The 26,186-nt window shown below is 39.5% G+C and overlaps 1 protein-coding gene across 1 annotated transcript; it reads right to left on the minus strand.

Moving 5' to 3' along the window:
• Positions 1 to 6,090: 6,090 nt before the first annotated feature.
• On the minus strand, positions 6,091 to 7,008 carry LOC142139766 (odorant receptor 131-2-like). The gene has a single exon (XM_075197637.1). The coding sequence runs from the start codon at positions 7,006 to 7,008 to the stop codon at positions 6,091 to 6,093; it is 918 nt and encodes a 305-aa protein (XP_075053738.1).
• Between the last annotated feature and the right edge of the window lie 19,178 nt (positions 7,009 to 26,186).

The raw sequence follows: 26,186 nt of genomic DNA on the forward strand, positions 1-26,186 counted from the left end.
AAATATCAATAATAATAAATAAATAAAATAAAATATACCCTTCAGGGATCTCCCATCCACAAACACAGCCTGAGATACTCCTGCTTAGCTTCCTAAATGGCATCTACATACATCATATTCAACCAAATCAGCCTACAATAATGTAGCATATCCAAATATCAGTTATTGTTTAAATATAAATTATTGCTTGAATACACATCATATTTTACCAAAAAAGCATCTAATAATCCAACATATATAAATGAAAATTATTCATCTGTGAGAAACCACTTTAGTTTGAACTCATGGTTTAGACCTTCTGGAGCAAGTGTCCCCAGATTTTAAATCCATCTCATCTCGCATTTAGCGAGAGCAATAGAAGTATTTTTCTGTCTCCAATTCCCTTCTATCTTATCTATGGCTAGAAAATTCTTTAAGCTATTCACCATACACTTATGATGGCTCTTAAAGTGGGAGGGCACAGAATGATTATCGTAACCCTTTTTAATGTTGCGTAGATGCTCCGACAGTCTAACCTTAAATGGCCGAGAGGTACGTCCAAAGTAAAAGAGCCCACACTTGCATTCCAAAAGGTAAACAACATTGGGAGTATTACAACTCAAAAAAGATTTGATAGAATATTTACGACCTTTCACTTCAAAGCCAGAGACTTTACTTTTCTGATCCGAAAAGGTGGCTCTACATGCCGCACAAAGTCCGCATCTAAAAAAATCCGTTAGAGGCAACGCCTGACCTTTTTACATCCATAAGGGCGCTTCGGACCAGATTATCCTTAAGGTTCGAGGCACGTCTATAAACAAACCTAGGGCAATCTGGAATCACATCTATCAAAGCTGGATCCTTTTTTAGAATGTTCCAATATTTACTAATCACTCTCTCTATCTGTCTATATTGAGAGTTGTAATGTGTAACAAATGCTATTTTATTCTCCTTTGGCTTACAAACATCAGGGCGTACCTTCAATAATTGATTCCTATCCTTTTCATTAGCGGATTCTATAGCTTTATTCAGTAATTCCTCTCTATAGCCTTTACTTAGAAACTGTTTCTTCATCCCCATAAACTGTTCTTCTAATACTTTCGGATCTGAACAATTTCTTTTGAGCCGTAAAAATTGTCCCTTATGCTTATTTTCTAACCATCTGTAATGATGGCCACTAGTAGACAAAATATAAGAGTTGGAATCAGTAGGCTTCCTATATGTTTTTGTACGTAACTGATTATCCTCAATATAAATACTAAGATCTAAAAAATTTACCTCCTCTGAACTAATATTGAATGTAAATTCAACATTGATCTTATTCATATTGAGCTCATCACAAAAAAGATTCAAGCTAGCAGAATTTCCGCTCCAAATAAAAAAGACGTCACCTGGTTTGCTCCAAGCACGCCATCCTGCCAAATGGCAAGTTCCTCCCAAAATGACAAAAATAAATTGGCATAACTAGGAGCGAACCTGGTGCCCATAGCAGTCCCATTGCGCTGAATATAAAAATGCCCCTCAAAATAAAAATAGTTATTAATTAAAATGAAAAACATACTTTCCAATATAAGTTCCTTAATAGAGGAATATTGCTCTTCTCCATCTAAAAAGTGTTTAATGGCTCTAAGGCCATCCTCATGTGCAATCACAGTATACAGGGACTTAATGTCTGCAGTGACAAGGAACCAGCCTTCTTGCCACTCAAAAGTTTCCAACTTCCTGAGAACATCCCCTGTATCTTTAAGATAAGAGGGGTTTTTTATTACTAAGGGTTGTAAATAATGATCCACCCAGAGGGATAGATTAGATGACAAAGATTTAATCCCAGCCACAATAGGACGTCCTGGGGGGTTTTGGGCATCTTTATGTACTTTGGGTAGGACATATAACACTGGAGTCACAGGATGGGTTATAGTAAGAAACCCTATAGTATCAGCATCTAAAATACCCTCCTCTCTGTATCTCTCAAACGTGTTATTAAGTTCCAATTTTATTCTGTCTGTGGGATCTTTTTTCAAAATCTTATAGGTGTTCTCATCTCCTAATTGTCTAAAGATTTCAGCGGTATACTTCTCCCTATCCATAAGAACAATGCCACCTCCCTTGTCAGCAGGCTCGATTATCAAAGAGGAGTCGTCCTTAAGGGATTGCAGAGCATCTCTATCTCTTCTGGTTAAATTTGATTTAGGATTTTTTCCCACAATAGATTTCAAGTCCCTTTGGACCCTCTTTCTGAAGCAATCAATAAAACAACCTCTGTTGAATGTTGGATTAAATATAGATTTTTTCCTAAAAGGAGTCTGGTTACAGGAAGAGCCCATTGTCTCAATGGGGGTGGATATCTCAGATTTACCATTAAAAAACTTTTTTAAAGAATAACTCTCATGAACTTTTGTAGGTCTATAAACAACTGAAAATGATCTATCTGATGGCTTGGGGCAAATTTAAGACCTTTAAGTAATACCTTCCTTTCATCATTGGTAAGGACATGATTACTAAGATAGAACATCTTCATCTCTTGATCTTTCCCAAAAGTGCCATCCACCAAAGGATCTATTCTCTTCTTTTTGAAATTATTAAGTCTGCTTCTGTTAGGTTGAATAATCCCACCTCTTTTATCCCTTTTTCTTTTCTTTTTCTTTTTGCTTATATTGGGAGTATTTATAATGCCTCCTATCAATTCCTGCCCTTGGGGTTCCTCCTCCGATCTAAAAAATCCCTGCTAGTACTGGGAAATGTGTACTCATCCTCCAAAATACTAAATGGATTTTTATGGAAAAAAGAAGAAGGACGAGTGTCCATCAGAGGCATCCTCCTATCTTCTTAATCCAAAATCATTGCCCTCATCAAAAAAAACTCGATTTATTCCGAGGGGATCTCTAATAGGGATATTTCCCCCTATGGACTTTATTCCAACCCTCTCTCCCATAGTAGGGATCATTATTTTTATAACCCCTATTAAAAGGACTATAATTTCTAGGCCGAGAATAATGTCTAGAACGATATCCATCTCGTCCAGAGGGGTCTCTTCTATATCTATATTGATCTCTGACTCTATTATTATTTCTAGAAAAACCCTGTGTGCCATCCACATATGGGGATACTTGATCAATTTTAAACCTAAATCTCCTATTCAAGCTCTCCACGTTAGAAGATTTTTTCATATGAGGAGTGACGGCTACATTACAGGCTTGAATATTTATACCATTTGGTGAGTGTGTACCCCTTAGGGGTTAAGTGTAACCGTTGACTTCACGTGGTGTTCCTGTTCCTGTATGAGTGCACGGATTATCTAGGGTTTTCCCTTTGCCATCTTGATACATCTACAGACTGCACTGTTTTTTGGTTGTTTTCTTTTTATTTTTCATGTTTGATCTACGAGGAACATTGAAGCTATTGGGACTCTTCTAGAAGATTCATTCCTTTGTCTTATGGAACGTAGGACTTTGGACTTTTTTACCACTACATTTTGATCATTGTGCTTTTTTCTTGCATTATTGATTTTATCTCTGGATTGGCGCTTGTCTGCAATTTATCTGTTCGTTTGTCTACATTGTATAGGGCTTGGTGTTACCCATTTTTTTGCTATAAGCTGCCTCTCAGTTTGTTACATTTGGTACGCCTGTGACTTAGTCATCTTTTAATTTTTTGGTTTAACTTACTCTGCACACCTGTCTTTTCTCTCGACAATATATTTGGGTTTCCCTACAGTCAGTAACATGCTGGTACTGACTACTTCTACTGTTATTCTTGGACATCAGACACTGATTGTCTGCAAGCACAACTAAACACTAGGGGATAAAAAGTGGAAATGTTGCCTATAACAACCAATCAGATTCTAGCTGTCATTTTGTAGAGTATACTAAATAAATGATAACTAAAATCTGATTGGTTGCTATAGGCAACATCTCCACCTTTTCAAACCCGCAGCTTTATAAATTTACCCATCGGTGTCGGCGAATAGTCTCTGAAACCAACATGGTCCTTCACTGGCACCTGGAACTGGTTACTACTGGGTGTAGAATGTAGCTGCTAAAGCATCTCTTTGCTGATGGATGACTGGTTCCTACTGACAACTTACTTTAAATCAGAACTGTGGGAATCAGGAAGAGCCAGGGAACCGATTTTGAGTTTAATCCATTATCTGTAGGTCACAGGATACAGCCAGTAATAGGCACCATGCAGAATGGTGTTTATTTGCTCAAAAGGAGCCCTGACAAGAGCTGTTGCACACACCTCTATGGTTGGAATGATCACCTCTGAAGTACAATGATAGTACATATGCACTATAAAGTTTCAACTACCCATTTTTGTTTGCATAGTTTATACACACAGTGAGGGTTGGGGGGTGGGGATAATCCACTATCCTCTTCCACAGATACCATTAAATCTGCACTGGGATATTAATATTAATTAATGTATCTGAGTGTAGCACAAAAGTCAATGCATTTTCTGAAATTCGATTTAAACAGCAATCTTTGATTGCCCAAATTACCAACCAAATCCTTATGAAAATAGTTTCTTTATCTCTCTGACTACATTGGATATAAAAGAGAAAAACCTCCTGCTGACAAAGGTAACACTGGCCTCAGAAACACTGCTAAATTAAAATGGGATTTCCTGTCTACAAAACACAAAAATACTTGTAACAAAAATACACCCACAATAATATCAAACACATATATAAAAAATAAATGTATACAATAAGTTATTACTTCCTTTTAATGTCCGGTGCTGGAGAGCTGGACATTAACTTCTCTGATGCTATAGGACCACATATTCACATTACCTTTCTATATATAAAGCACCTATTCTATTAAACATATTTATACAGTTTTACATTTGGAGAAAAATAGAATTTAAATGAAAAAGAAAAGGAGCTTCTAACATGCTAAGTGTTTGGTTTTAAACCACTTAACGGCTAATGGTAGCTTTGGTTGAATGAATGGAGTCTCTTCTTTTGACTCTTAACAGATATTGTCTGCTGATTTATTTGTTCACCAGACAATCTACCCTGAATATACACTGAACTCAGGGGTGCAGTGAGTAATTCATTTTGACCTGCCCCCACCCAAAGGCTGCATGAGCAACCTAGGTGAGGTGTGACCACATGAAGTGATAATAAGCTATTGGTTCATGTAGTCACTTTGCTCATCCTTTAATATAGCTAAGCTGGGTCACAGCGGGGGCTGTAGCCCTTTCTGCACACACCAGAAGATGCCAGGTCCAGGCCCCCAATGGACGTCCGGGTACTTTGTATTTGACATAGGAAAATTTGCATGTAAAGAGAAGAAAATATAAAAAGTATTGGATTCAATATTTTGAGAAGAGCTTCAGCTTGTCCTACAAAGCCAATATTTTTCCTAGTGGTTGGATAACCAGCTGCAATTACATACTCATAATTGGCCTTGAAAAGAACAGCTATTATGGCTCACGTCTCACTGCAGAGAGCTTCAGTAACAGAAGAGGAGGACCAGTGACTAAGTCTACCTTCAGCTCTTCTAAATGGTATGGGATCGTATCTGACTGTATATGGTAATTATTCTGATTTTTCCACTATAAGAATTGCAGTATTAATAACTTTGCACAATGTGCGCTGCACGTTTGCCAAAAAAGATTATTTATTGAGAATCAGTATAATAACAAAGTCTGGTGATGGGGGCCCTACCTCTTATGATGTGGGGCTTTTGAATAGGAAAAAATAATCCCCATCCATGGTCATTACTGACCCCTACAGAATGTGACATTGGGCAACAGTAATGTGAAAAATAATTCCCCACTTAACTGTCTGACTTTATGTGCTGTGAGGCCAATAGAGGCCACTAAAATAGCAAAAAAACAGCTTGAATAGGGGGATATTTTTTTCTTGTCCCATATTCTGAATTTTGGAGTCGCAAAATTTGTAAAACATCTATGTTTTTGGTTGAAACAGTTGATGATTTAGTAAATATACTTTTAATTTTCCCCTTTGGGGTTGAATGGGGGAGGGGAATATGATGATAACAGGCCTATTGCAAGGAGTAAGCATAACAGTTTCATCTTGTTTTAATAACTTATATCATTATTATTTCTCATCTATGTAACATATCTTCCTAATTCACTCAAATTTCACTTTACAAACAATGATCTTGCTGATGAGCACACATTTGTCATATGTTTACCAAGTACTTCATCTCTAATACCATAAATTAATGGACTGATAACTCTGGGAAGACACATTAACAGGAAGAAATTAAGTATTGGCATATAGAGAAAATATGGTGTTAAATATCTGTCAGTATATGAAGAAGTGAAAGACAACATACATAAGATGAGCTGAAACGCGTGGAGCAGGACAGTTTTTCCAGCCTTAGAAGCAGATGTTTCAGAACCAATCCTCCGAGCAACCAGCATAACTTTCAGGTATGTGTAGGCAATTATCAGTCCAACAATGGTAAAGCTAATTATGATGGTTATTGTTCTTATAACTACTTGTATTTCATCCGCTATCAATAATGCCCAGTTGCAGGAGATATGGATTGAAAAGACACGTTTATCTACAAAGGAGCAAAATGCAATAAAATCTGCAAGCTGTGGAATGAATCCCACTGTCCACATGATTGCAATGGCAGCACTAGATCTCTGTGCAGTGCACAATTCTGCATGCCTTAATGGGTGGCAAATGGCTACATAGCGTTCCAGAGACATGACCGCCAAATTGTAAGGAGTAATCCTAAATGCACAGGTAGAGAAGCTGACAATTGTATAGCAGACTGATAAAGGCATGTACAAAAAGTATGCAGTAGTGGTAAAGAGAAAAAATGATATAGCTAGAAATGCTAAATCATTAACAAGCATGTGGATAAACAGTATATAGCGAGGGTTCTCTCGGACATGAGGAACTGTGAAGAAGGCTTTCAGTATAACAGCCATGAAGTACAAGAAGATGCAGAACAAGGGGAGGATCAGTATGAAAAAAGACACCCTTTGTAAAGTGTAATTGGGGTATCTAGTCATGTTGTTGTTGAGCTGGGTAGAGTTAACCATTAGTTTGAGTCCAAATCGCCTTTTCTTCTCTATTGAAGGTAGAAAAAGGAAAAAATACTTATTAAAAGGGCATTTCTCATAAACTTGCTGCCTTCTCTTGGACAAATAAGCGTATCATAAAGTTGTACTTAAACTATCTATAAATTTCAGCTAACATGTCTGAGTATGAGTTTGAAATGATAACAGTCTTGGCTCTTTCCTTCTCCTCCCTTTCCTATTCATTGCAATATGCTTTGTGAGGAAGCCATCACTACTGAAAGTTTTACTTTGTTACTACAATGTTGAAGTTTAGCACAAAACAGTTAACCCTTAGTGCTGCAGAAAACTATTATAATATTTTTATAGGATGAGATAAATATGACAAAACGCAGCATTTGTGAATTCGGCAAAAGTGTTGAAATGAATCAATGTATAATAGTACCAACGTGTACTTTGCACTGAACCTTATTTTACTGAAATACTTAAAATATTGGTTCCAGAAGTTCCTTTTTCAACTAATTTATTTTATTTACAGTTATAATCCTAATTAAAGCAACATTAAACAACGGCTCCACTTATGAAATAATCCCCTATGTATGAGCTGTCTGTGATTCTAATAACAGGACTAAGAAATTAGTCAGCAGATTCTGAGCTACAGTGAGTTGAAGTGTTTCTATCATTTATATATATATATATATATATATATATATATATATATATATATAAGATTGAAGGTAAATTTTAACAGACATGTAAATTCAAGTTTCATAAAGTAAAGGAAACAAACTGCTCCAGAGATCTTAAAATAATTTATTAACAGTTAGTTTATATAGTGCCTCTATATTGCAAAATAGTTTATAAAGAATAGTTAAACATTAACATCATTCCTTGTCCTAGTGGAGCTTACAATCTATATTTCCTACCACACACTAGGGTTACTTTAGACAGTGACCAATTACCTATAATTATGTTTCTGGATTGTGGGAGGTAACCATACAAACACAGGGGAGAACATACAAACCCCAAACAAATAGGGCCCAGGTTATGACCTCCTGAGCTATGAGACAGTATTGTGTTAGAATACTGGAAACCCGAAATAAATGGTGACCATATAAAAAACACTCCATAAGAATCATAGGAAAACTATATGAGAATACGCATACAATTTAAAGATTTATCTATCTATCAGTCCTGGCTGCTAAACATCTGAGAAATAGCATTGGAACTGTGATTTGTATAAATAATTAACCAGCTGTGATGAATGCCAGTTGAAGAAAAAGTCTGTGGGCTAGATTTACTAACAGGCCTGAAGCCGCCATGCATCGCCGCGGTTTTCCGGCGGGTTTGCATTGCAAACAGCAGGATTTACTAATGGGCGCATTTCATGTTCAATTTGAAACCGCCGGCGATGTCACGGCGGCATGTAATGCTCAAAGCCGCCGGCGGCTTTGAATAGAACATGGCGCTTTTGCTTTAAATGACGGCGCTTTCGTGTGAAGGCGTATTTTTTGAAAATTACACCTGTCTCATGGCCTGTTACTATTGGCTATTTTCAAAGTCAGGAGATTTGACATCACAAGCCCTATATAAACCACTGGCCTGACACTTTTTCTTTGATAGGCTTTTGAGGAGTTTTGTGAGAGGAGTTTGGAGGATTGTGGTTTGGTGACAGTTGGTGAGAGTTGGAGTTTGGTGGAGCGATATCTGATTGAAGTGTGAGTAGTCCTGTGGTATTTTTCTGTTTTGTACATTTATTTTCTGTCTTGTATTTTTTGTATTTGACTTGTCCTTTGTCTGTGTTACTTGTGTGTGACTGTGTTGAGAGTGTGTCTGTAGTTAATGTAGTTTGTCCTTTGTGTTTGTAAGTCTTTCTGTGTTTTGTGTGGTTAACATTTATTTGTGAACATGTCCAGAGAGAGGAGGGGAGCAGAGGCTGAGGAGAAGGAGATGGAGGTTGAGGGGGCAGAGGAGGGAGAGGAAGAGTTTGAGGAGACAGGACAGGGCAGGAAGACAAAATCAGGGAGAAATGTCAGATTCTCCCATGATGAAAATTGTGTGCTGGTGCACAATATCATTCCATGCTATGAGGTCATCTTAGGCAACCTTGCAGCCCGGACTCCGCTAAGGCGGCGCCACCAATTGTGGGCTAGAGTGTGCGATGCCGTTAATGTGGTGGGCCCACTAAAGAGGACAGTGGTGCACTGCCGCAAGCGGTTTTCCGATATTAAAAGGAGGCTGAAAGAGAAGATGGCCCAGGAAAAGAGGGCAACAAGGCGCACGGGTGGTGGCCCCCCTCTTCGTATTGAGTACACAACGTACAAGGAGGAGCTGCGCCAGATAATGCCGGCAGAGATTGTCGAGGGGATAAACGTGCAAGACACGGATTCGCCCTCTTTTGGCCAAGTAGTTGGTGAGTTATTTGTTTTTTTTTCCCTAACAGTATTTAAAATGCTTTTTTTCTTTTTTTAAATGCTTTTTTCTTTTTTTAAATGCTTTTTTATTTTTAAAAGTGACTTTTTAATTTTTCAAGTGTATTTTTTACTCTATTAGTTTGTAAAGGATTTTTTAAAAAAAAAAACCTGTTTTTTTATTTGCAAACACATTTTTGAAATAAACTGTATATTTTTAAATTGTTTTTTGCTGCAAATACATTGTATGCTTTTTCTAATCCATCCAGATTCGCCAGGACCGCAGTTCAGTCCCAGTCCGAGACCTACACCTCCACCTTCAGTGAGAGATTCGGGCACAGACGAGCAAGCAGGTGCGTGATTTCTGTTTAGGAGAGAAATAATGGAGTTAATTGATTTTCTGTGCAAATGTTGCTGTCAATGTTATTATTATTTTTTGTTTATGGTTTGCAATGAGAACTTAGGGCTACATTTACTAAACTGAGATGTTGCCTATAGCAACCAATCAGAATATACCTTTACTTTATTTATTGCATTCAACAAAATGACAGCTAAAATCTGATTGGTTGCTATAGGCAACATCTTCACTTTTGCAACCATGCAGTTTAGTCAAAATACCCCAGCATGTACTACACAGAGGGAGTACTAAAATAGTATTAGTTTACCCCAAAGCACGGTCTAGCAGCATTTGGCTGACTAAATCCTCATATTTGTAGGTTAAAAATACTTTGCTTTTTTACCCCCCTCAGCCATACATAGTCCAAATGATAATGTGTATTCAAAAGATAAAGAGTGCATCCTGAAGCAGGTTGCATAGGCCAAGAAATCAGGAATGCAAACATTGTGAAAGAATCTGTAGTTGCAAAAGATTATTCTTTCCTATCCAGTGTTCAGAATGCAATATACAAACATATTATATCCTATATACTTACCGTCATTTTTCATACACAGGGCCCTCTTCATACCAGGCACCTCACCCGGAGTCCCTGGAAATGTCCCCTGAGCCAGATGATCAAACCATCATCACCCTGGAAACAGTGGATGTCCCTGTGTCTGGCCTCCAGGATGTTTCACCTGGCCCTGCTGAACAACCAGCACACCAGCAACCTGCACCTCCAAGTATGGACCCAGCCCAAGAAATGGCGCTGTCTATTGGTGCTTTCCAGCAGCAGCAAACAATGTTCATGGAGAGCCAAACTCGCCACATGTCCCAAATTGCGGCCCAGTTGAGACGGTTACATCGCACAAATAGCCAGATACCTGCTGCAATCAACCGTCTGGCTAATGCATGGGAACAATCAAATGTGCAGATGGCACAAATGACTGGGGCTGTGGAGGCCTTACATTCCTCTGTTTGTGAGGGGAATGCTAACGTGACCCGGCTGGCAGGGCAACTACAGCAGGAACTCATTGCCCGCTTGCCTGCACCTTTTTCATCGCCCACCACCAGTACCGTTAGTACGCTAAGCAGATCGGCACAGAGTACTCCTCCAAGGAGAGGTGCTCGCACCAGGGGTGGGCGAGGGAGAGGAGAGAGTGGGGCCACACATAGCGATATGCCAGCAAAAAGGTGTCGCTAGCGCTAAACCATTCTTATTACCTAATGTTTTGTTAAGTTTGTGTAAGCATTATACTTTATTAATTTATTGTGTTCTACTGCAATAAATGCAGTTAAATTTCTATGGTGTCAGTGTTTCTTTTCTGCTAATTAAACAAGAGTATACTGATGTTTTAAAAAACTAGGCACTCAATTCACTTACACATTGACCTCTTACTGTTACTTTCCAGGGATGTTCATATTTACCACATGAGGAGTACACACTATCCTCTTTTTAAAGGTTCCAATGTAGAAAACAATTTAAATTAAAAAAAAACATTGCACTCACATCAAACACATTTTAGAGCAATAAATGTTTTTCCTGGTATGCACTTACATGTAAAGTAGTTTGTAATGAGACGGTCTCTAATCTGCCTTCCGCCCTCTGTGCTCTGCGCATCACAAGATGTGACACGGACCCCTTCTTCTTCACTGTCTACTGCAATAATCGGTGGGGTAAGTTGAGGTATGTGCCTCATTGAATTTGTGCTGTGCAGATGTCTGAGGATGCAGCAGAGGAGTCATCAGCCAGAAACCCATTCTTTATTTAGTAAATTTAGAATTGCTTTTACACTCTGTTAAGGGATTTGTTGCAATATTAAAATAAAAAACAACAAATGTGGAAATCAGTAAATAGATTGCATGGTGGGAAAACACAAGAGAAAAAAAACCCAAAAAAAACCACTGCAATTACAAAACACTGGCCTTTTAACATAAACAATCCCAAAGGAACAAACTTTGTACATGAAATGGCCCTTTCCCTTCTGTTCTGATTGACCAAATACCTGAAACAGCACACTGTTTGAACAATCTCGCCGCTCACAAGCAGCGCTTTCATTTTGGTCTTTTGAATGGCGGTTTTCCGGCGGCTTTATAAACCCCCTAATAGTAAATTCGGCTGTTTGTATGTTGAACATTGTTGAAACCGTCATGGCGCTTTATACAGAGGCGGGTTTGAAAACATCATTTCTGGCCGTTTGGACGGCGGGTTTAGCGTTAGTAAATCCGGCGATGGCTAAACCTCCGCCAAACCTGCCGAAAGTCAGCGGGTTTACAAACACGCCTGTTAGTAAATCTAGCCCTGTGTCTCTGACTGAATATATACCAAACGAAATAGGGAACATGTAGTCAATTATGATAGTTTTGTCATAAATACAACAAATACGAACTTCATTTTACTAAAATATTTTGCCACTCCCTTTCCTGACAGGCACTTATTTATATATATATTAAGATCAAGAAAGCATAACTGATATACTATAATCACATTTTTATAGATTCTCCAATTAAAAAACGTTTTGAATTTCAACTATGCATGTCAGAACACTAGAGACTTTACCCAATTTGTGGCCACATAATAATAAGAATTAATGTGGGATATACAGCAATACTGCTTCAGTAGCACAGATGTATATATGGTACCATTCGTATACAAGAACACATGCAGAATGTCCTTAACTGATGCAATATGTATTTAAACTCCAAAAAAGGAGATATACTAGACTTGTACTGACACAGCAGAACAGGTGTATACAAACAGGAAATAATCTGCCATCTATATACCAACGTGGCAATTCGTGGGATTTGGTGATTAACACAGTAATACATTTACCAGGAATGTATATATTCCTTATTACTGTGGATCTCTTGGTCTATACTGACATATTAAAGTGACATACTCATCAAAGTGATACTTACCTTATACCTCATTTGTGCAAACCACACGTGACTGTATGATCTTCATGTCCATATGATGGAAATACAATACACTTACTTTATATGATCACCATTCATGAATTGTTGGTATTTTCAAGACCCAATCATAAGACATCTGTATAATATAACTACCATAGATAGAGACTCCCAGTATATACTTACGGAACCAAATAAAGTGTATTGATCTTCTGAACATACGTACCCGACCAAGACTCCGAAATTTTAATATTTCGCTTTATAAACATACAGTTTTATTTGCATGACTAATAAATAGTAGTTTTGTAGTGTAGTGTCAATTTATTTATTTGTTCATTTCTATCTACTTTTGTTATCCACAATGAAATGTCCCTTCAACAACACAGGATTTTCTCCATGAGTGTGCCTTTCATATAAGTAGTACTTCTCCTTCTCTTCTATTATATACAATACATTACTACTGGAAGCATCACCTCATACCATCAGACTAACATATTAAATCATGTCTTGAAAATATACATCAATTGTAAAGATGTTTTCTTGTGCGGGAAATGATATATATTACTTGTATTTTGTTATGTAGCAAATGTGGGTAGCTTAATAAAAATAAAAAAAATGTCTCCCGATTTACGCTGCCATTTGTCTTGGAAGATATAGATAGCTGCGACTAAACAATTGTGATATTCTTCTGATGAACCACAAGTTGGGAGGTTGTCTCAGGTGCCCAACAAGTAGATACAGAACAAGAGGAAGAGCTTTTGATCTAAGCAATTCTGAGTACAATGATGAGAGAAAAGTCTAGGAGTGGAAAGGAGGTTTTAGGGCAATAAAGTGTAACAGCTCAGGAGGCAATGTGGCAGAAGAGTTACTCTATGTACAACAGCAAAAGTACATTAAAGGAAACAGTAATTTTAAAACAAGGACAGATTTTTCAATTGCTAAGCCCATTGCAACATTACTTGCATTCCCACCCATACCACTGGAGCAGACAGGGCTTTAATAAATGTGTAGAAAGGTCCAAAGTAACAAAAAACATCAACCAGTGCTCAGATCACAGATAGTGCTCACCTGTAATGCAGTGTCCACAAGAAGCAGGAGTAGTGCGGTGTAGCAGTAACACAGATCATCCATCAATCCGATGATGAATCTTGATGACAGAAATCCTGTTTGCATCACAGGCAAGACTGCAAAGTTGTGGCTTAAATTAGCTGAACTGAGGACAGAGCACAACAAGAGATTTCTTAAAAATAATTGAACTTTTATTAGAACTTGAAGTTAAAGCACGCAGCAACCAATATTTTAGTATCTTGGAGTGAGCCCAAAATTTAGGAGCCAGGCACATTTTAAATTTTTATATGGTGTCTGCTAATAAATAGCTGACTATACATATAGGCCAGAACCTCTCTAACCAAAGCTCACTTATAGACATTACGCCCCATTCAATCTATATCATAATCCATTTATATCTCCGCTCAATCCTCTTCTTCATCTCACTTCTCTTTCCTCCCTCAAGTCTCTTCTCTATGTTCCCTCTCACTCCTCAAACCCATTCTCCTGTCATCATCATCACTCCACATTCATTTTCCTTCTCTATCCTATTGTCTGTCAATCATCATCCTCTCCTCATAATCTCTCTTTGACATAGTACAGGCCCAGTGGGCTCCATCCCAGTTCTCTTTCCCCTCCCACCTTGGGTAATACCATGAGCTGTAGTATTACTATAACACCTTAGAGCAGATGGACCTTTAGAGCTGTTAACCAAGGGGCCATCCTGAAGCACATTGACCTGTGCAGAGGTACCGGTGCCCACCCCCCTCCATGCTGCTTTTATCCTTTACTTTATAAGAGATAATATTTATAAAAATATGTGTTGCTTAATATACATCGGTCATGTTGGAGAGTACGGTGATCTGTGTTTGTAGGTGACATCCAGAGGATAGTAGACAGGTCCTATCACTTACAAATACATTAAGGGTCAATACAGAGAACTTTCATGGGAACTTTTTACCCCAAGAACTATACACAGGACACACAGTCACTCCCTAGGGTTAGAGGAGAGGAAATTTCACAACCAGCAAAGAAAGGGGTTCTTTACAGTAAGGGCAGTCAAGATATGGAATTCATTGCCAGGGAAGCTTGTGATGGCAGATTCAATAGATATGTTTAAGAAAGGGTTAGACAAATTTTTAGCGGAAAAATCTATCCAGGAATACGACCGTTAATTAAAATGAAGGATAGTAGGGTAAAAATAGGACTGCAATATTTGGTCTGGGGGGATTTTCACAATTGAAACAGATTGGCTGTTGCTTAGTCTGGATCAATTTCAAATATAAGTGCAGGATCGCAGGAGATCCAATAGAGGTTGAACTTGATGGACTGGTGTCTTTTTTCAACCTCATCAACTATGTTACTTTTATATGTGACCATAGCTTATAGTGTTTATTTGTTTTGTGTTTATTATTTCTTTAAATAAATTTATTGTACAATTTGTGGAAAAAACATTTAGGGCCTGATTCAATAAGGAAAGTAAAGCAAAAAAATAAGTAACTTTGAACTTTGGCAAAACGATGCAAGGGGTGCAAATGAGTTTATTATTTTGCACATAAGGAAAATACTGGCTGTTTTGTCATGTAGGACGCAAATATTTGATAGCTTTATTTTTACACTGACATTAAAAGTTGATCTAAGACATGCGCTTCCCCAACTATAGATCTATCCTCACATTTTTGTGGAATCAGTGGCGCTATATAAATAAATGGTGATGATGATGATGATTCTACATTTACTCCCCCCTCCAATACATTATGGTTTTGCTAAGGTTCAAAGTTACTAATTTTTTTTTGCTTTACTTTCCTGAATGAATCAGGCCCTTATTGTATAATATACTAAAACATGAAAACACAGAGTAAAATAATAACTTTACAAATAGCAATAAACTGTATTGTTCACAAAAATATTAAAGTGCAGTTGGAGGATCCTATTATTATCATCTTCATCATCATCAGCTATTTATATAGCGACCACTGATTCCGCAGCGTTGTACAGAGAATTCACTCACATCACTCCCTGCCCCAGTGGAGCTTACAATCTACATTCCCTAACATATACTGTACACACTCAGACACACACAAAATGAGAGAGACTAAGGACACTTTAATAGCAGCCAATTAACCTACTAGTATGTGTTTTTGGAGTGTGGGAGAGTGGTTACATTTTAAAGTGGTGCAAACATTGGAGAAAAAAAAAACTATTATTCCCTAAAACCGACAGTAAAAAATGTTAGTGAAAGTGAATAAATGAAAATGTGTATAATGACTACAATAGTCAAACTACAGTGTAATGAAACATGTTTTACTTTGATTGTCAGTAGGTATGTAAGTAAAGACAGAACTAAAAGCCTTCTTTACTAGGTATTGCTGCTTATCAGTCATTTTATTTATAGATTGAGTCCACAATTTGGCAATTCACCTAAATCAGTGGGTCCACCAACCACAGTTAAAATATGCTGTCCTCTCTCCTGCCCAGGGCCTGATTAAGGGTCACAGCCGCCCCAGGCTACTACACTAGTCCCCCCCCCCCAGTGTGTGTGTAAATAAATTTTTTATATATATATAGATTTATATCTGTAAATAAAAGTGTAAAACATTAATACATTAAACACACTTCATTATGCACTTCCTCTCTTACCTGATCTAGCAGCGTAGACTACCTGGTGTTCTCTTTTGCATGTTCTTGGAGTGTTGTCCGTTGGCTTCTGGATACTTAGGAGTCCTGTATTTAAAAAAAAATTGCAAAAAATATTGCAAAAATTGTATTATAGTGCAAAATTTTAACAAACCCTGAATGATACAAAACAACCCCCTAGTACAGACAGACAATAAAATATATGAAAAGTATTTACACTCCTATAGTAACATCTACCAGCCCTGTCTATCTAGTATTTAGTATTCTAGTGACCGATGAAACCACAGTCAGCATCAACATCACCGCCACACAATACAGAGATCCTGCCCTCTACAAGCTATTTCATCACCTCCCCACCAATTCATCCCCCCTGTCATTATTATCAACCCGCACCAGACAGTTTATGACCCCCCCTATCCAATTCACTAACCCCCCCCCCGTAGCCATTTCATTAACTCCCCCATCCAATTCATAAGCCCCCCCTTCTAACCAGTTCATTAATCCCCATTTTCACTTCATTAATCCCCCCTCTAGCCATTTCATTAACTCCCCCATCCAATTCATATGCCCCCTCTATCCAATTCATAAGCTCCCCCATTCTAACCAGTTCATTAATCCCCATTTTCACTTCATTAATCCCCCCCTCTAGCCATTTCATTAACTCCCCCATCCAATTCATATGCCCCCTCTATCCAATTCATAAGCCCCCCCCTTCTAGCCAGTTCATTAATCCCCATTTTCACTTCATTAATCCCCATTTTCACTTCATTAATCCCCCCCTCTAGCCATTTCATTAACTCCCCCATCCAATTCATAAGCCCCCCCCCCTCCAGCCAGTTCATTACCTCTCCATTTTCACTCCATTAATCCCCCCTATCCAATCCATACTAGCAGATCATTAATCCCCCCAAATCCAATTTATAAGATCCCCCCCAGTCATCTCCCACCCCTCCACATCCGATGTGTCACCCCCCTGATATTTAAAAAGCACTTACCTTGCTGTCTTCTGTTCTCCTCTGACCAGACGCCGGCGCTTCTGTCATCTTCACACGCAGCTAACAGCATCCGACGCTGTTAGCTGCTGGCGCGCTCTGTGTGATTAGTGTGGTCACGTGAGATGTGAGATCTCACGTGACCACACTAAGCAATACACTGATAGGGCAGCTAACAGCGTTGGATGCTGTTAGCTGCGTGATTGGGTACAGGAACATGCGGGACCGCCCCCTTGAGGCCAGGGGCGGCCCCATTAGAGGAGAAAGAAGCCGATCACCGGCACTTGAAGAAAAAAAAAACCCCAAAAAAAACAACAGCTTGTCAGTGTTCCACGCTGCGCCCCCCCAGGAATCAGCGCCCCAGGCTACAGCCTGATCAGCCTAGTGGCTGATCAGGCCCTGCTCCTGCCTGCAGTGTTTTGTCTATGCACAACAGGAGATCATCCCTGGACCATGGCAGGTATTGGATGGACTTCCCTCACTCCTGCTGGGGCAGTATATCTTCATACAGGCAGCGTATTGTCCATGAATAACAAGCTGCACGCAGGAGTGAGTTTAACCAAACTTGACTGTGACAGGCACCTGGGGATCCAATTGGAGCAGGTGGATCACTTGACCTCAGGGAAGTTATATTCTGCATTTATGTTTAGCTTATGAAACTTCATCAGGCTTTTAAAATCAAATTAGAAGCAATGCTGTAGGCCAAAAAAAGTTATTTAAATAATATACATACTCACAATGGAAGTGTACAATGCACCTGTCACAAGGCGTTGTGTGCAGTCAGTGCAGATCCTGTACATTTATCTCTCACCTCTGTGTGCTATTTATCTGTCTATAATTCTCTGATGTCTTCTATATTTTAGCTGTTTCATCGACTCGCTTGGGATCCGCACTAACAGCAGCAGCATGTGGTTCCCCGGGGACAATGATTTCAGCCCTTTACTACATTCTATTTCATCATTAGCAGCTTTCCCAAATGTCACATTATTCCTCATGAAGGACTTCACAGTTTATAAATGGGAACAATCTGATCAATGTCATCTAATTAAGCTGCTCTTGCTTATTTTATAAAATAAATATATGATAACAAAATATATTTTTGGTTAGTCTTTCAATCTTCTTCTTGAATATTTATTTTGTAGTTAGATATAATTCAAAATCTACATATTACTATTACAGTTGGTAAAGAGAACTCTCTGCATAATAGAAACTATAATGTTCTAAAATTACAGCATACCTTTAAACTGCTCCAGAAGGATAGTCCAGATTCTAATGGACTGTCCTATCATTCCACAAGTCAGTACTTGTGTCCTGACTGCCCAAACATTGGTGCGTATTTCCCTTTCTCTGGCTAATCTGCACAGCAAAGCAGGGGTGAATGGGTGCAGCCCGCACCTGTCATGTGTGCATGTGACAATATAGGGGTGTATTTAGGGATGAGGAGGGTGGCAGCGGGTGGCCTAGGGTCTCAGAGGTGCTAGAAAGACCATCAGTGGACATAACATGCTCCCAATGTGATACACCATTTAGTAGAAGGCTTGACTGTGTCCTGATTACCAGCAATAGAATGACATGAGGTTTCCTATATGTAGGATGGAAAGTAGATTTTTTGTCTTTGAAATAAATCCATTGACCTAGATATGTCCTCAATGCAATATAGAGAGGTCATAATTCATGGATAAGTGGTCTCTCCATTAAGTTCAGAGAGTCCTTCCAGATCCATAATCAGGCAATAGCCCAACAAGACTCAACAAGGCACAGGTCCAGGCTTAGGATCACACTCATATATGTGGACACATTACATTTTCTTGGCCATAGAATTTAAACTTTACAGATCATTTCCTTCAAATATTTTGGAACTTTTGGCTTAGGGCAGGTAAATTTCAATTACTTTCAATTTATATTGAATGTTGTCAACATCCTGTAATGGTAACACAATTAGGTTTGAACCTAACCTTCCCATACAGCTATTATTTTTTATTATTGTTATTATTATTATTATTATTATTATTATTATTATTACTACTAGCTTTTGCTTATATAGTGTCACCATATTATGTAGAACTTTACATTTGGAGAAATATCAGTAATAAAATGAGACTTGGGGTAAATGTATCAATATGCGGGTTCTTCAACACCCGCGTGTTCAGCCTCTTCCGCGATTAAATTTCAAGCGGCGCTGCATTGTAAAGGGTTAACTTCCCTTTACAATGCAGCGCCGCTTGAAATTTAATCGCGGAAGAAGTTGAACACGCGGGTGTTGAAGAACCCGCATATTGATACATTTCCCCCTTTGTATTATAGGCAGTCAGAGGTATGGGGGCCCTTGTCACAAGCTTACAATCTATAGGACACAATAGTGGACATTTAGAACTGGCGGTATGCAACATGTAGTAGGAATATAAGTGAAAGAAATTTGATAATTTTACAATGAAGGCAGCAGGAGAAGTGTCGGTATAGCATACCCCCATATACACCCCCATTTCAACTACTGGGTTTGATACTTGAGCTTAAGTACTACAAATTGAATATTTTTTCAAGCCAGATTGCAAAGGTTGAAAGTCCTTAGTGGGCTAGTGGAAAGTCTTGTTTGCAAGGAAGGGAATTCCACAAAGTGGGTCCAGTCTAGGAAAAGTCCTGTAACCAGAAGTGAGAACCGGTATTGATTGTGGATGAGAGACGCAGAATTTGGGAAGTACGGAGATGTAGATTTGCAAGATATTTTGAGACAACTGATGTATGTTGGTGCAGTTTTGTTAATGGACTTGTATGTTATTAGTATTACTTCATATTGGATTTGTTAAACTAAATATAGGCAGAAAATGTAGAAACTGACAGAGTGGATAAGCAATGAAAGAGTAATTTTTAAGGATCATAAGCAATGGCCTCCTGAGGCTCTCCAAGCATTTCAGTTCCTTAAAAAGGCGTTCTCTACTGCTCCTATTCTTCCAGGAGCGCTCTTGGATCCGTGCGGATGATCTCAATGCTCCAGCACTTCTGAAAAAGTTTTATACCAAATATCCAGGCAAACCCGGTTCTAAGTGTTCTGTGCCCACCTTTAAAGGGGGGGTACTGTCACTCACCGGACTGTTAGTTTCTCTGGCTCAAGACCTAGGTCTCTCTCTGCCTTGCCGGCGCCTGTCTTGCGCCGCGGCCGGCCGTATGTGCAGACCTACAGACTGTTTAAACCTTGTTCCTCTCCTCATTGGATGATTAATTACTTCTCACTATTTAAGACACCTGTTGCCCTACTATCTTTGACTGTTCTTGGTCCTCATTCTGCTGAGGTAACCAAGGAGTTCCCTGTTCCTGTTTATGGTTCCTGTTTGCTGTGGACGCTATCTCGTATCTTACCTGCACCTGGACAAGTCTCTACTCCACGCCCGTGTTAATACCTGTCAGCCGCAAACCGCTCCAAGCTACCCCGTACCTTACCTGCACCTGGACAAGTCTCTACTCCACGCCAGTGGTAATACCTGTCAGCCGCAGACCGCTCCACGTTATCTCATATCTTACCTGCACCTGGACAAGTCTCTACTCCACGCCAGTGGTAATACCTGTCAGCTGCAGACCGCTCCACCTTACCTCGTATCTTACTTGCACCTGGACAAGTCTCTACTCCACGCCAGTAGTAATACCTGTCAGCCGCAGACCGCTCCACACTACCTCGTATATTACCTGCACCTGGACAAGTCTCTACTCCATGCCAGTGGTAATACCTGTCAGCCGCAGACCGCTCCATGCTACCCCATATCTTACCTGCACCTGGACAAGTCTCTACTCCACGCCAGTGGTAATACCTGTCAGCCGCAGACCGTTCTATGCTACCTTGTATGTTATCTATTACCGGGACTAAGTTTCTATTGTGCACCAGTAGTGATAACTGCTAGTCGCTGACTTTTCTACTACTCTGTATTATTGGCTGTTTGTATAGACTTTCCTTCAGTTGTCAAGCATCTGTCTGTTTCAAGTTTACCTGCATGCTCGGCACTCCGGAAACTTCCCATTTCCAGATTACTACTGGTCATCATTCTCGCTGTGTCACTACTGTACCTACTACTCAGAGACTATATATCATCTGGCATTCCTCCTCCTATACAGCTCAAGGAGATCCTTGTTCTCATTGTGTATAGCTGTATCTGCATATTTACCATACTCCCCAGAGGGCCGCGACCTGCACAGTTGAAGCCACTGAAACCCATACTTCCTTGCGGGAGTTCCTGGAGAAGACCAGCCACTGTGTTAGACTCCGCGCCTCTGGTGAGTAAAGCTACATCTGGTAAATTCTGGGTCAAAACTCCTAGTGCCCGTGACAAACGTGTCTTCTGGATAAAAACATCTTGTGCTTTAACAAAACTGCATGGAGTCTGTCAGGATCTGCCTCGTTTCCAGTGCAGTTCTGCCTTAGGATGATGCTTCATCTCGCCAGCTCATGCCTCTGGGTCTATATTGGACTTTATTATTATGTTTACCCTTCAGTACCTATAAACCACCAGAGATGCTGCTATTTTGCCTTTCTCTTCCCAATGCCAGGGGTGAACCAGCTGCACTAAGTTAATCATTCACACCTGATTGTTGCCCATATATGCCTGCCTCTCCCAGTTACCTTTGCTGGTCATTAATGTTTGTTTACCCTTGGACTACTGCCTAGCTATTTTCTGTTCCTATGGAAATCCTTGCTTTAGCCAGTTCCTGCTTCTCTGTAACCATTTACCTCTCACCTGTACCTTGTCACCTGGAGGTAAACCTGATATCTGTCTTATGCCTGGACATACTGCAAACTTATAGTTTCTGAGAATCTCTGGCTATTTACCATTTATCTTGCTTCAGCTAAGTTACCTGCTGATTTGTTTCCATTATGATTTACCTGTTATTCTGCAATACCTGAAAATCTGTTTATTCACTGACTTAGTCTGTGTTTACATTTCACCACCTAGACTGTGTTTTCACTGCAATAAACTGTTTAATGTTTTCAACACATTTATGGCTCCATGGCTGTAATTACAAGGATTTAGTTTGTGGAACAGAATTGTAACAGAGACATGGATTAAACAAATCAGAGTACATGGTGGATATTACATACTACAAACTGCTCCCCCTAGCAAACTGGTAGATAAAGCTGCAATTGCCACTCTAAAGATACCAGGCCGAATCGTTAAGGAGTGCAAAGCATAAAAAAGCGATAAATTTGCACCTTGGCAAAACCATGCTGCATTGGAGAAGGTGGTAAATTTAAAATGTGGGGACAGATTTATAGTTAGGATAGGGCATGTCCTAGATCAACTTTAAATTTCAGTATAAAAATAAAGCTATCAAGTATTTATGTGCTACATGAAAAATATGCCAGTATTTTCCTTGCACACAAAATAATAAACTAATTTACCCCCCTTGCATTGTAACATGGTTTGTCTAGTAGTAAACTTACTCCTTTTATTGCTTTGCTCTCCTTAATGACTCAGGCCCACTGGATTTATCTGGCCCAATTATACCTACTTCATGGTAGCTGGCCACTGAGTGGTGCCTTCCTATACCAGAGAAGCATACCCAGTACCTTCAAGGGTTCTTATAGTCACTCAGGCAAATGCAGTTACAAAGGTACAATAGTACATTTAATGTAATAAAAGCAATCACTAGAATGCTGTGTGCAAACCACATTATCTGTCCCTTACCCCATGATCTTAAGGAGCTTCAGTCACCTAGATGTCCTGATTTGCTGACTTCTGGCTGCTTGGCCTGACAATCTCTCCTCTATTGGCATATTAGGAGTGAATCCAATTGTCTCCCTGTTAGATCAGGCCCCCCAAGTCACAAGTCCCATGGAGTTCTTCTAAGCTGCTTTTGTACCAGCAGGATGCCCAGTCCAGCAGAAACCAAGACTTCAATGCTGGATCAAATAAAAATAGAAAACAACACGCATCCATGATTCTCACTCTTTCTTCTATACCCTGAAGTCTCCTATATAGGCATTGCTGGGTTGGGTACGAATTTACGATGATGACAATTCCGACAGGCTTTAGTCCTACAAAAAACAAGCTATTTCTTACAAAAATTAATATATATAAAGAGACTTACCTAAACACCGAAACTCCAGATCTCCGATGGAAGCGGTATGCTGACAGGCTGTCATTCCAAAGACACAGGACCTGTACCCTGCAGATTAAGTGCTTACAACACATCGACTGTCTTCGGAATTACAGCCTGTCAGCATGCCGCTTCCATCGGAGATCTGGAGCTTCGGTGTTCAGGTAAGTCTCTGTATATTGTATTTGTTTTGTCAGGTTTTTTTTGTAGAACTAAAGCCTGTTGAAATTTTCATCATCGTAAATACGATTACCATCGGCATGGTTACAATGTCCCTTTATCCACATGTAATGAGGATCACTATGGTGAGCTGGGGAACATTAAAAAGTACATGCTGTTATGCTCCATATTTTGTGAGAAACAAGGGACATGCTGTTTAAGGTAATATGAAACTCGTTTCGTCAAGGCCACTATGGGAGACAATTCCACTTACTCTTTGCACATAGCAAATATTCCACATATGTCATTTCATGGACCTTACCTAAAGGTTAATATTATACATGTGGTAGAGAGGCCTATAAAAGGCTACCTAAAAATTATTTTCTGGATATGTTTTATTGATACTTTGATACTTGATGTGTTATTAATGGATGGTGAGGAAATGAGAGGCATACACATACCTGAGAAAAAAGGCTAAAGGTACAGGATAGAAATGAGGGAGAACAAAATGGCTGACAAAAAATTACAAACATTTGTTTACTCTGTCACCCGAGGTAAAGTTTGGAGACAATATACCCTCTAAACTCTAGTGATTAGTAGAACTGAGGCATGAATAAGCCCAAGGGAGATTACAAGCCGAGATCTGTGTGCATATCTATTTGGCTCATTCAGGGTTAACAAAGCAGGGAAGGTGTGGTGATATCATGTTAGAGTCATAGGGGGTCAGGAGAAAGGGAGCAGGTTATTAAAGAGCAGGGAAGAGTCATACAGCTCTTTTGGTTCCAGGAAAGCACAGGGATAACTAGCCTCAGTTTTGTGTCCTTCTTATTTGTGTATTCAACTCTGTTCCCTTTGTATTTGTCTCTTTGCCTTCTGTATTTTCCACCCTTATTCCTTGTTCTATTTGCCTGCCTTGTGTGTGCTTTCCCCTCTCCTATATCTCGCTTTCATCCACCCTATTTCACCCCATCCCTCTTTCATTTTTCACACGTCCCCGCACTGTTCATTTCCTTTACCCCTGTTTTTTGTGTGCAGCCTTTCACCCTCTCTCTCTCATAATGGAGAGAGCTGATTTGGTGGCCCCCATCTCACCGCCCCATGGGCAGCGATGCCTCAGTGTCATGCCAAGGGATGTTTTGTGCCCTCTTCCTGTTTGCCACCCTCCTCCCAGGTGCTTGGGGTATCACATATTCCCCTGTTCCAAACAATCTTTTTTTCTGGTGTTGAAATTATTATATACCAGCACTATATATTTCTGAATTTGCACTACAAGTGGCTGGGGTGTCACATATTCCGCTGTTCCAAAAAATCTATTTTCTGGTGTTGAAATTATTATATACCAGCACTATATATTTCTGATTTTGCACTACAAGTGTTTTGGGTCTTATTAAAATGTATTCACAGCAGTCCACATATGAGCAGGATCAGCAAGCAGCTGCTGGCACCAGTCCTGATGGTAGTCTTCCCAGTACGTCATCTGGTAAAGCCTATGTAAAAGTACATAGTCCTTTTAAGTCAGGGAAAAAAACACACATAAAAAACCTTTTACAGTGTTGAAGAGAAAAAGAGCTGTAACTAATGAAAAGTTAACTGTCGAGAATTTTTTTTTTGCCAACATGCCATTCTACACACGCAGTTGCAAAAAAAGAATGAGGCCTTCGCCTTTCTCTTTTAGTGCAAGATCTAAATATGTTACTGAGCCTTCTTCTTGTAAGGTCACTCGTGACCAAGCAAGATCAAGTAATTTGGAGTCCAAAAGTGGTGCACAACTACTGCTACGTGTGAAAGCCGAGCTGCAAGAAAACAGTAAGGCATTAGAGGAAAATATATTTTCAGAATCAAAAATGACACCAATCCCTGAGGAGAGTCCATCCACGAGTGGTATGTGTAATCGTGACCATTCTGATAATGTACCCATAAAGAAGAGCCCTTTCAGAATTTCTGCTGATGTGTGCCTGAACAGCCTGAGTGTAGCTGGTGATACACCAATTGAGGATGACACTTTGGAATTAAAAAAGGATGAGGGGGAGATTTGTGTAGCCCACGAGGTCGCTAATGAGGATGTTGATGAGGATGAGGTTGTTTGTGTAAGTCCTGCACCAGTGGCAGCAGTGTGGCATCAGTGGCAGCAGTTCTGGCACGTGAGGTTCTGGCACCAACTTACACTTTCCAAAGAGAAGAAGGGATGACGCAGGTGACAGACCACAACAGTTTGACATCTGGGCTGGTTTGAGAGATTTTACCAAAAAATGTGTGACCTTGCCCATAACTCCAACCAATCCTATTATTAACATGCAAAGGATGGTGGAGGATTATTTTCAAGAGTTAATTGATATGGATATGTCACACAGTCCCTTTCCATACTGGGGCATTTCTATGTAACGTACATTCTTTGCAGGCTGCTGTTTTGTCAAATTCACTATAAGTGTAGGGCGTTATCTAGACCCAAACAGAAAATCTGCTTTGGGCATTTCTATTTATGGTACAGTCTTTGCAGGCTGCTTCTTTCACTATTTAACTATAAATGTAGGTTGTAAAATACAGACACTCCAAACTGCCTTTTTTGCTATGAATGTCAATAGCTCT

Source organism: Mixophyes fleayi, chromosome 2 (genome assembly GCF_038048845.1).
Source record: "Mixophyes fleayi isolate aMixFle1 chromosome 2, aMixFle1.hap1, whole genome shotgun sequence".
Lineage (NCBI taxonomy): Eukaryota > Metazoa > Chordata > Amphibia > Anura > Limnodynastidae > Mixophyes > Mixophyes fleayi.

Excerpts from the sequence above, each read along its gene's own strand:
- LOC142139766 (XM_075197637.1), bottom strand. The coding sequence starts at position 7,008 with ATGGTTAACTCTACCCAGCTCAACAACAACATGACTAGATACCCCAAT.